The 12,426-nt window shown below is 45.6% G+C and overlaps 1 protein-coding gene and 1 long non-coding RNA gene across 3 annotated transcripts in view; one reads left to right on the plus strand and one right to left on the minus strand.

Moving 5' to 3' along the window:
* The window catches only part of MIB2 (mindbomb E3 ubiquitin protein ligase 2), a 35,085-nt gene extending 22,695 nt beyond the window's left edge, over window positions 1–12,390 (minus strand). Inside the window, exons 1-4 of one of the 2 annotated variants that reach the window (XM_021417221.1) lie at window positions 12,253–12,390; window positions 11,716–11,844; window positions 1,998–2,348; window positions 1,611–1,782 (exon numbers count right to left, since the gene is read on the minus strand). In XM_021417221.1, the coding sequence (XP_021272896.1) occupies window positions 1,611–1,782; window positions 1,998–2,244 (419 nt within the window). In that variant the 5' untranslated portion in view covers window positions 2,245–2,348; window positions 11,716–11,844; window positions 12,253–12,390. Of the gene's footprint in view, window positions 1–1,610; window positions 1,783–1,997; window positions 2,349–5,975; window positions 6,139–11,715; window positions 11,845–12,252 lie in introns of those variants that run through there. The other variant, XM_021417222.1, reaches the window with a different exon arrangement.
* Window positions 5,323–7,135, plus strand: LOC110408490. The gene is made up of 2 exons (XR_002444367.1): window positions 5,323–5,709; window positions 6,811–7,135. It is a non-coding gene; the product is annotated as an uncharacterized LOC110408490 (long non-coding RNA).

Raw genomic sequence — 12,426 nt, forward strand, 5'->3', positions numbered from 1 at the left:
GTTACCATGTTGTTACATATGCAGCTTTTTTTAGTCCTTGGGGAGCTGCCAAAGGTTCTCGCTTCTACTTTATTGAGCAAAAAAATGGAGATGAACGATCTAAGCGAGTCTCTTCACAACACTGAGGCCTCAGTGATTCATAAGTAAGCAATTTTTGTTCCTCAAAAAGGATGCTGCATTGCCTAAGGCAATATGTCTTTGCAGCTCAGACCTCATAGCATTGTTCAAGTGTGATCTTCCCTACCAGCGCTGTCATTTGTTTCATGTATATATGTATTTTTTAAATCAGAACATTTAATTCCTAATGCAATCCGTGAACACCAGACCAACAAATCACTGAACTATATTTGCGTTAAAACAAAGGTGTTCCTCCTTCCTGCTTCCACACAGAGTAATTTCTGAGTAAAACTGGTTTAGGACGAGCTCCCTGTATGAAAGCTCTTGCACAAAGCCCACACACTGTGGTTATAGCACAGTGTTCCACCATCCAGCTCAGTCAAATGAATGAAACAAAGAACACTTCTGCCCAAACGGTTTCTCCAAAAGCTTAGTGACAGCCAAGAATAACAACCTGCACTTTTCATTCATCATTGAAATTGCAGCTTTCCACAAATGGAAGCTTCCTCATTATGGATTTCTAATTTCTCTGTCCCCCAGCACAGCTCCACTCAACACCTGCCACTTAGGAACAGCAGGAAAGATGTCACATAACCCAGTTACACCCACCTCTGCTTTTTACTCTCCCCTTTACCAAGACTCCCAGAAACCATTCCAGCATCTGAGGGGCTCACACTGTGTCCCCCACTTGTTTTGCAGCTTTGGGAATTATTTTTTAATTATTTTTATTAGCTGCCTGATAGTTCCTGCTACCATATAGTAATGTTCTAGTGAAAAACTACCTTCAGACACCCCAGCAGTGCTTAGGTGTTTCTCAGGCAATGTTCCAGAGTGGTGCTGCAGTGTACTGGCAAAGTCAGACAAGTCACACAGGACAATACTACGTCTGGCAAGTTTACTGGCAGCCTTCCACACTCTCTTCTCCCACTGATAGCGAGCACTGTACTGCCTAATTTAAGGCAGCATCCTGGATAAGGTCAGATACAAAGCAAATTTTCTTTTCAATGCTTATTTACATCTTTCGCCATCCAGGTTCCTCAGAAAATGAAACAATTTCTGCAAAGGATATGAGTTCTGAGCAGAAAATTACCTAGCAATCTTGCCCAGCAATTTCCCTCTCTAAAAAAAAAAAAAAAAAGAGAAAAAGCATTCTGGGGTGTTCCTCCCCAAGCATTGTTCAGCCCTAAGTTGCAGCACCTTGTAGATTTTCTTGAGACTAGAACTCAAACAGCACATGAAACAGATACCCCTAACAAGAATTAACTAAAATACTGAGAGTAAAAAAAATACGTATCTTTATATTTCCACTAAACACACACAGTGGAAATCATGACGCTCATTTCACAATAGGATCTGTCTGGATTGTCATATTAACACAAGCTCAGGAAACATCCTAATCTGGTGGATAAACACAAGCCTTAGAGCTCAGAGACTATCTCCTCGGACTGCAGCATCACCCAGTTAACAGGCCTTCCCCTGCAAGCATCACTTACGGTTGTGAATGTGCTGTCTCGTAGCGCTCGAAGGCATGCGACAGATCGTGCTTGTTGTTCATGTAACACTGTGTGCACAGGTCATAGTCAAAGCACATCTTGCACTTCCACCGCATCCCTCGTATGCCATGCTTCTTGCAGCAGTCACAGATGATGTTAGGATGACGGACGCCTAGGAGAACAAGAAGAAAGGAATATAACACCACGCGAAGGCTGACAAGGCTGCTAGAACTACAGTAGCATATTTTAAAAGGGAAAAAACAGTCCACAAACGGACGGTGGCAAAAGGCTCAAGTGCCAGCTAGCATGTGAGGCAGGTGTTGCACCTCCTAAAGAAGATGGCTTTACAGCACTAAAGCTTACGCTCCATTTCCATGCCGTACTTACCTATTTGTGCGTTATCATACAGAAGAAGGTCGTAAGCTCCTTGAAATCCAGTCCGATAGTTGGTTCTGTTGCCTTGATCCCACTGCACGACCACAGTTTTATCTGGGGTGGTTGGGCTGCCTGCCCGACCAATCTCAACCACAGTCCCAACGTTCCCTTCACCGCTGTCCTGGCTGCCCCACTTCCAGTCCACTCCACGAACTACCCGCATCCCAACCTGCATGCTGGCATAGGGGTCCAAGTCCATTACTCTGCACAACAACCCTCAGAATTCCTTCATGCAGGGGGCCTTGGAGATGGGCAGCATCAACAGCAACACACCCAGCATCCTCTGCTGCATGTTCAGCACACCTACAAAGTCAACATAAAATTAAGTGATGTCACCCAACACATCACAGCAATAACTTTCATAGCAAGGCAAGCAGATGCCATTCCAGCTCTTACCCTTGGTATGCAAACTCATGTTCTATCAGCAGGGCCAGTAGGTTTTCCAGATTCCACTTCCCAAATACAAAGAACTCAATTCCCACCTTGAAGTGGGTATCCCACCCTGCTGTAATCACCACCAAAAGAAACGCAGAGTAAAGAAATGACATCACTGAGATACACCCTGATTATCTTCTATTTAATGTTATCTGTAGTTCAGCTGGTGATTTAAAGATGACAGCTGCATTTAGCGAGCAAATTGGAAGTCATGCTTCTTCATAGTATTAGGGTAAATTTAACACCAACCCTACAAAAATAATTCAATATATAAATGCAAGAATTTTTTTTCCCTAGAATGACCTGGATCCAGAACAGGTCTGACGTGCTGAATAAAGAAACCTGTATTTTATTGAAATAGGCACCCTCACAGCTTTAGCACATGTGGGAAGGATATGCAAACTAGCCAGACCGCTCAGGCACAGAGATATCTGCATAAAAAACCCAAAGATTCATTGCAGAGCACTGGGTGTGAGGGGTACGAGCACCTTCGCTGCCATTTATCAATGTCAGCCATAGCAGGAACAAGACGGGGTGGGCAGCTGATGTGCAACCAGCACTGCAGACTGGGATCAGGAGCAGCTTGGGACAGTCTTTCCTACCGTTGCCATGACGATCAGTAAATGAGAGGTGAATACCACACAGATGCAGCACATCCATAACTCTGAATTAAATCAAACCGAATGTCAAAGCCCAGTTTATAGGTTCACAGATCTCTTTACTCAAACAAGATAGAGGAATACAGCTTTCAATATTGAGGGCCAGAGCTGCTGCTCAGACTTCTGGAACACTCTGCTCAAGCAGTGTTTTGTCTTTGGGCATCCCTGGGTCTCCCTTACAGCTATCTGTAACATCCACAATTTTCTGAAATATAAAAACCAACGCAAACGACGAAACCAAAACTCACACGCAACAGAACCACAGAACGCCAAGGGCCAAACTGTGCCACTTCCAAACGTGCAGCCAATCTCACCAAGTGCCACAACACAGAGGCAGCTCAGCCCAGGCTGACAGAGCAGCTGATGAGCTGGTAGGACGCGTACTCAGACGGGGCAGCAGCGCCGTGCCATGTGACACGCAGTTAACACTACCGCCTACCAATAAAGCAAGCGAAACCTCTGAGGCCTAAAAATAAATTCTTCCTCCAGCCAAACATCCCCTTTGAAATGTATGGAGGAGTAATCTGATGCAAAATCGAGTTTCTAACATGGAGAGAGCCTGGTTTCTGTTCAGCCATAGCATCTCTCTAGCTTCAGGCTTTTTCTGCTGCACATCGCTGTGACATCCCAACAGCTCTCATGCAAGCAGCACCAAAAGCAGATGTCCTTGTGAACTCCATGGCTCCTTCGGTTCTAATCATTACAAACAGACGCCTTGGGCAACACTTTCATCTCGAATCCCTTTGTGGAGGTGGATGCAATATTGCTGAGTTTGAAGCATACCAGTATTTATCGCTTCTATGAAACTAAACCCTCATGAGACTTGTATGATCTCTTCTTCCTTCAGATCAGAGATAAACAAAAAGGTAAAAAAAAAAATTCCTATTTCATCCAAATGAGTGCTCCAATGGTACACAGAACAGCAGGCACAGAGCTCAGCAGCTGAGGGTGAAATCCTCTCCGCAGAGAATCCCAGAGGCCTGGGCAGCTGCTGCAGGAGCCAAGGTTTCCTCCTGCACAAATTCCCATTCAGGGACATCAAATACATAACATTACCAGGAGGAGAAAACACTCTGTCCTCTGCCTGGCAAAACCAGGCACATCAACACTGCCCAAAACTCAGTGTCTGTTTGCTCAGTACCTTGTGTGTTTGCACTGCGCTCACGGCAGTGCCACGTAGCCATGAACCCACTCTTCCCCACAGCCTTCTGCACATGGCATTCCATGCAACGAGTAAGAGAACTTAAGCTGTTGCATCCTCAGCACAACTGGGAGGTGGGTAAAGGAGCTTATTTTAATGAGAAGCGGATCCAAGGAGTTTTACATCCTGTTCTAAGACCCATAACCCTGCCCCGAGTTCTGTTCTCAAAGAAGAGTGAAACAGCAGCAAAACACAAGAAAACAGAAAACACTAACCACAGGCTTGAGTTTATCAAATTGGCTTGCAGCAACTGGAAGCGAACTTGTGTCTCAGCTGTCTCCATGGCCTTTCACTGTCTGTGAAACAGAGAAGGCAGAAGGAGCCTCAGCAGCACAGTGAGTTGATGCTGATGAGATTGCTCCACTGAAAAGCATCAGAAAGCGTTGAAATGATTCCAAGCATACAAGTGTAACAGAGCCCTAACAATCAATAGCACAAGTGGCAGCAATCAGACAAACAGAATGCAAACATTTACAGAGCACTGGAAGGACAGCGATCCTTTTGGGTCCGTGCTGAGGGAGCCAGCGCTGATAAGGCCTTAATGGGCAGAACAAAAGTGCCCCAGGAAGGTTCCAGCTGAGTTTTATTAGCAAATGAGCAGCTCTGTGCTTTCCTCTTTCATCCTCAACTCATCTCTCTCAGGAAAAAAAGATGCTATTCACATGACAGACCTCACTAGCTTGCAGTTATTTTTGTGATGTCAAGACAAACGTCACTTGCTTTATCCCTCACGATCTCAGTGCAGACTGGGCAAACCTCATCAAATGTTTGCAGACATATAATACAGACAGCCTGGAACAGAGCACATCACCAACATCACCTGCATCAGCAGCAATCCCAGATAACTGTACTGCAGCACAAGCAAATAATCAGAATGATGCTGATCATTCTTCAGGAAACAACTCAGCAACAAGGCTCCAGGAGACACACACTGTGACATCAGTCACTTCAGTGGGATTCTATGCAAGAACCAAGGTATGCAGGCCAGGTCCAGAAGGATCCATTCCCAATTCAGAGGCACCTGACTCATTCAGGAGAAGTTTCTTTAACCATTCTTTATCATTAAGCTTCTGGAGCAGCTCCTAGTCACCAAGTGTTTTATTTTAAGCCCTCACAACACACACACACACCACCACATTATAACTGCTTGCTTCCAAGGGAACATCGAGGACACGGTGCCCTTTAAAGGTCATACCAAGACATGAAGCATTCAGACTGAGCAACCACCACTAGCATAAAGGTTCAAGATTTACTTTTGTTTCCAGTATGAGGATATACACAAAGACAACTAAGCAAGTTGGACATGATGCCTATGTTAAGTCAGCTCACCTTGGCACACGAACTGCTGTGGCTGTGCAGCGCGTTTCTGGTAGGACTGTTTTCTGCACTACTCTTCAGCCCTACAGGAATGGGATTTGATAGCCTGTCCTCTCTTTCCTGACACTGTCAGCTTGTGAAACCAACAATTCAGTAGCTAAACATCTGGTTCACACTTACCTGTGCAAACAGCTTTTGTACTAGAGATTCTTTACTAATAGACAACAGCTAGGATCAGATACCTCTAACTAAGGCTCAAAGCTGCTAAATTAGCCATTTATCAAAGCCAGCGTTCGTAACAACAAACTCCAAACTTACCCTTCACTTTTCTTTCTCCTCAGCAAGAGGTAAGGCCCCCAGACAGCACAGCAGCATGTGTTCTCATAACAGGACACAGTGGGCTATCTCTCCACACCCACAACTCCCACAGCTAAATATACTCACTATTAAACAAAAGCAGACCAGAAAACGAAGACGACTCACAGTGAATGACCCTTTCTGGTTTACCCTGGCACAAAGAGCACCTCACAGCTTTTATCCCCCCCAGGTGAGGCCAGGAGCCAACAGCCCCATTGCTGCAGCTGCAGGAGTGCCCCAGCTGTGCTGCGTTGTGCAAGGCCTGCCCTGGCCCTCAGCTCCTCACCTCCCTGCACTCCATCTCCCTTCTCTGGCCAGAGAGTTTTGATTCTTCCACACACAACCTCAATTCACACCAGTTCAATACCCAGCCCTACCACTTGCAAATCACTCTCTGAGTCTTCTCTTTTTACCTTCTCTGAAGTTTTGCTCTTACACAGTCCATTCATACTGGGCCCCACATGGAAATATACATTCTAATTCTCTCCTATTTGTTCAGAATCACATTTACTATCTCAGCTTGGGCAGCTTCTTGTTTTCAACCGGCTTCCCTACTACTGCTGACAAGTTCACATAAAACCCTACTAACCCATAAACTCTGGTATCTCTGCTATAAGGGCTAATACTGAATTGTAACACATTATAAAGATGCTTTGCTTTCAGAATAGCTGTTACATTGCCTTATTAATTAACAAACACCGGGCTGTAACGCTGCCTCATAGCACAGCACCAGTCCTGCTTCTTGCTGTGGAAAAAACACACAGCCAGACTCATTTTGTTGTTTATTGTTTTCCAGATCTCATTCCACAGCCCATCCTCACACAAAGAGTGGCACTGTCAGATCAGGTCTTGTTTATCCACTGAGACCGAAGGATGGGGACTGAGCTGCAAAGTTAAGCAAGCAGGAGTTGAACTGCCCTGTTTGCAGGAAGCACATTTCACAGATCAGAGAAAAGGTTTGGCAGATCAAAGCCAACCACTTCCAAGCCGTGAAAGAATGTCAGTGATACCAGACCAACGAAGAACAGGGACGGACTCAATCCTGACAGCAGTGCTCCTCTTTAAAACAGCCATCTGATTGGAATTAAATAGAAACAAAAAAGAACAACAATGGAACCTCACTACTATGGTCCCAGCTTAATTTTGCTACAAAGACTAATCCTGGAGCAACCATGCTCTAGCATAATCTGGTGATAGGTACCTTAGTAGAATTTCAGTGGAACAAGCTGAAACCATGCTCATCTTAGCAGGAACCAACAGCAAGCACCAAGTGTATTGTTCCCTGCACTGTAACTGCGTGGATCTTTTACTTTTCAAGCCCCACTGGTAAGAGCAGTGAACAGATGGCCAAGATAGTGAGCACACTCCAACTCAAGTATGGTTTGGAAAGGATTTGGCTTTGTTTATATGCTGGGAGATGAAAGAAAGCTTAAGGCAATAGAGGCAATGCTGGAGGTTAAGGCACTGAGCACTCTCTCACCCAATGCTACTTGCACTGCTCAGACAGAAAGGCCTCAACAATATTTTGTTTCACAGCTCACCACAGATAGGGATATCCTTCCTTGTGCTGGCAGGATTGCTGTTTAATCTAAGGTTTGCAAAATGGCATCACTGGCACAGAGCAGAAGAGAAGAGCAGATGATGCTTCCAGGGGTAAAGTATCACTATCAGCTAAATGAAGCCATCCTTACTGAAAGACTATTCTCAGCAGAAAGAAAAATTAAAAATAGGATAGCTGCTTTTTAAAACCTATCAGCCATGAAAAAGCCTGAGTGAGGTTAAACCATTTCCATACCCCATACCTCACCTGCTCTCAAAGTATATTTAACCATATTACATAAACAGAATAAAGCAGGTGATTAATATGCCTTTGCCCAGGGATTAACATCTTGTCATTTCAACTCCACTGTAATTGTTTTGTGGAAGAGCAGGCACACATCCTGAAATACTGGGACACAGGGTGAGGAAAAGCTAAAAATAACTTGCTAGGCACTGTGCTTAAGGACAGTCCCACTGACTGCATTTCACCTCTACAAGCGACACTTGTCCTTTACAGATGCCAGCCTGGTGATTCCTTTTGTCTAAGTTGAATTTTGCATTCAATTTATACTGACTGTATTCTAGCACTGAGATGTTCTAGTGAGATGAGAATGTTGCCTTCCCTTTCACAATGTAAGAGCAATGCTCTCTGTGGTCATCGTGCCAATTTATTATTTATTCTTCCAGCCAGATAAAGGATACTGACTTAAAAGAAGCAGCAGCATTGTTAATATTTTGTTCATAATCAATAACAGTATTTTTTGTGCAAATCCTTCTAAGAAGCTTGACCCCTTGCCTTCAAAACCAAGTACTCATCTGCATAACCTCAATCCAACTGCATTTTGCCATCACGTTCTACAGACCAAGACCCAATTTCCTTAGTGATGAATAATAAATGAGATAGCAAGTGACACTACAAGCCATGCTACTACCACCAGAAGCAGAAATACAACGGTATTTTTAATGAATCAGCTCAATGTTGACTAACATACCAGTCTGATGAAATACACAGCTGCAAGTAGGTCAGTATTTACCTTAGCCCCTACAAATGAGGAAACAACCTCCAGGAAACACCACAGGTCAACCAAAAATGAACAGCTGTCACAGGCTTCCCACAAGAGATGCTACAGTGTACCACAGAGAGGTGGAAGACCTTTTGCCAAGTCAGGCGTGCTTGACGTTTGGAGCTACACATCACCATCAGCCAAATTCTACTAAACAATTTCCCTCTACTGAGCACAAGAACTTCAGGCTTCAAATTGGTGGGATCAGTGCTCATGTGCTCATTGGAGAATTAAGAGTGATTATAAGTGAAAGTTCACACTGGGCATCTAGTGCATCTCTTATTACATCCCATGAGATAATTGCTCATGAGCATGATGAAATTTCCTTCTGGCTTTTGATGAACTGTGCTCTCTCCAGGAGGGAGAAAAACATATCAGCTCCAGCCATTTGCTTTAATTGGACCTGACAGCTTGCAGATTGCTGCCTAAAGCCTTGAGAAGCTCAGTAGCTGAGCAAAATCTACTTTTTCCTCAATAGCATATTTCATAAAACCAAATGCAACTCATCCAGGGAACTGAAAAATCTCAGCTACTTAAAGAAGCTCAACTCATCTATTAGGAATGTAGCTTACTGTGCCTTGTGGCAAAGCATGGGCTCGGTCACCTCATGAAAATCCCTCCCAGCCCTATTTTCAATCACCTCAAAATGCAGAACCACACAGAAACATATTCCAAAATCCAGAAATCTCTCCTTTCTTCAGATTTCAACTGTGCTGTTACTTAGACATTGTTCTGATATATTTCTCAGAGGCAAGAGTATCTGGCCTGCAGCAGGTGGTGCTGAGCCCTAGGTAAAGTCAGGTTTGTGTGTCCTTCACACCAGCTGTCAAATTCTCTTTTACCATGAAAACAAGGGTTCGATAACTTAAAAATTCACAGTCCTCTAATCTACTTAAACAATTGCCCTGTCCGTCCAGAATGGCAGTTCTTTCCTCTAACGAGCCATTCAACATCAGAACACTAACATTACTGCACAAGTAAGAATCAAGAGGTGGAGGAAACACTGAAATCGAGTTGATAGGACTGAAGAGTGGGCTGAGCAGTGATTTGGAGAAAACACATTGTTGTGATTCTGTGATATGGTTATTTGTAGGTTTTTTTTAGATTCAGGTGCCCTCAGTGGTGATTCAACAGGATCACAAATCATCTAAGAACGGAACTTTCTCCAACTTTTTTAAATGAAAAGAATCTACTTGCATGGAGCAAGCTGCAGCATAAAACCGTCTGAACCTCTGCTGAGCCTTGATAGCTCATCCTACCAACCTCCAGATTCCCCTTCAGGCTTTTAGAACAGTCAACATTGCACTCCTGCCATTTTCCAGCCTAGAACTCGCCCTTTCTGTGCACTGGAAGCAGATCAAAAGGTTTAAGTCTAATCTATCCTGACATGCCTTTGGCTAGGGAGACATCAGCTGCGTAGGAGCAGAATGAATTGACTAGTAAGCTGTTACTTTCCTTCCTGGTACTCAATAAAGGTTTGCGGGTCAGTACATACATCAATTCCCTTACAATTCTGCACATTTTGGAAGTACAGACGTTATCTTTCAGCTCTGGATAGCTTTACAGATGGAAATTGGAGCCATTGTTAGATATGGAATAGGTGACAGAGCCAATAGAACTCATATCCTCGCTGTGCTCTTCAGAGTCTGGCCCATATCAGTCACATAGGCAAAAAAAAAAAAACAAGAAAGAATGTGGATCAAGGTCTAAGATCAAGCTATTTACTGTCCTGATAGCACAGATACAACTCCACTGCTGCCTCTTCCCACGTACAGCTGGTCTAAATGCTAGAAGACGCTCCCTATTCTGGGAAATTTCAAACTAAACTACAGCTCTCATTACAGAGGGAGAAAAAACATTTAAATTCTGTAAATTTCCAAGAAACAACATAATCCATTTTCTCAATCTTTGCTTAAGGAGAGAAGAACATCCAACGGTATCTAGCCCAGGGACAGAATAATTACAAATTTGTAAGATTACATACTTTTTTTTTTTTTGCTATTCAGACAGCTGAAGCACCCATGCAGATCCAAGGAACCTCTGCCTACTTTTGCACAGATACAGGTCTCTCTCTCCCCATTCCAGCCCTGGTTATTTACCTGACTGAAGTACAAACACACACCCAGCCCCTTCTGCAGGAGAAGAGCTCTCCAGTGCTAATGGAGCTGTGGTTTCGATAAGAATCAAAACAATAAAATAGGCAATGCAGTTCCTTTACACTCCCAAATACCAACCACAACATCAGGATTTATGGGACTACAATGTGAGTCACCTGATACGCCATCTACTGCCATATTAATTGGCCACCTCAGGAAGAACATCTTGAAGGGAAACATCATTGGCCCAGTACGAGTTAGCTGCTCTAAACACAAAAGTAGACAGCTATAACTCAGAGCAGAAAGCAAATCCCATAAGAGCATGAAGCTTGCTAGCTTTGTCCAGGCTACTGAAGCTTTCTTTTTTAGATTTCTGCAATCAATATGACACAGGGCATCGCTCCAATCTTAAAGATGTGCATTATTTACAGTAAATGAGGCCCTCATTTAATTCTTACTCAAGAAAGTAAGTTCTAGAGTTGAGCGTCAGCAAGGAAATCAGACCAAACGCACACACTGCTTGCAATGCAGCTGGAGCATCTCCTTTAAGTTTGTCCTTTGCTGTCACTGCCCTTTGTCAGTTCAGAAAAGAGTGCAAATATCATAGAAACACTGGGCGGAGAGGTAAAAAAAAAAAAAATAAGAAGAAGAAAAGCCAAATGTGCTTCAGTTCTGAGTTATACTCATAACACAGCATATGACCCAGTGACAGAAAATGCCCAGCACGAATCAGTTGCAATGTTTCAGTCAGCTCTCACTATAGCAAGTGAGGACTTAACTGCAGAACACGCTTCAAAGCAGGGAACAGCCACGTTCACACCCTGTGGGGCAGCTAGCACTGGCTACCCAGAAGAAAGGAAGCAGAAATTCAGCAGGAGCAAGAAAACAAATCCCACGACAGGCTCAGCCCTAGCTGAACGCGGCAGAAAGAAAAGCAGCCATCGAGAGCTGACCTGCCCCCAGCCCGGCCTAAGAAAGGGAAAAAAATAAACAGGCACAGACCTGACAGAGAAGAGAGAGAGCAAGATCCATAGAATCCTTCAGACAGCCGCTGTCCTTAACCGACGGCCGCGTCTGTGTCCTTCCCGTATTCATTCTTGGTGCAGGAGCCTGGACACGAGCTCCGCCGGCCTGGGGAGAGAAGCAAACAAGAGCTCAGGTGGCAGCGGCAATGCAGGCAGAGGGCAGCCGCCGGCTACTGCCCAACACGGGATGGGCGCTGCGTGAGACGCGGCTCCAGTACCAGCCCCGGCCCCTAGAACCGCGGCACCTGGGGCCGGGTCCCATAGGGCCGCAGGCCTCCCCCGGCAGCCCCGCGGCGCTCCGTCCCCCCTCCCCGACCCAGGTGCCCGCAGCCCGCAGCCCCCAGACCCGGCGCCCTCAGCGCCTCCGCCGCTCCTCAGGGCGCCCTCATGGCCGCACGCCGCCCAGGCCGCGAGGTGGCCGCACACCTCGCTGAGGTAACCCAAAGCCCGGAGGCGGCGCGGCCCCGGGAACTCCCACCCGACTCTGGCAGCTCCCTCCCACTGCCCCTCTTACCCCCGGGGAAGCGGCCGAAGAGCCGTGCCGAAACCGGCCGACCCCGCAGGTGCTGCAGCTGCGGCTCCGCTCGACCCCGCTCCCCCGGGGCCGCCCGCGCGCCCCGCCCAGGCCTCTCCCGGCGCGCTGACAGCCGCGGGGCACGCTGGGACATGTAGTTCTCCGCGCGCGTTG

This window comes from Numida meleagris, chromosome 20 (assembly GCF_002078875.1).
Source record: "Numida meleagris isolate 19003 breed g44 Domestic line chromosome 20, NumMel1.0, whole genome shotgun sequence".
Taxonomy (NCBI): Eukaryota; Metazoa; Chordata; class Aves; order Galliformes; family Numididae; genus Numida; species Numida meleagris.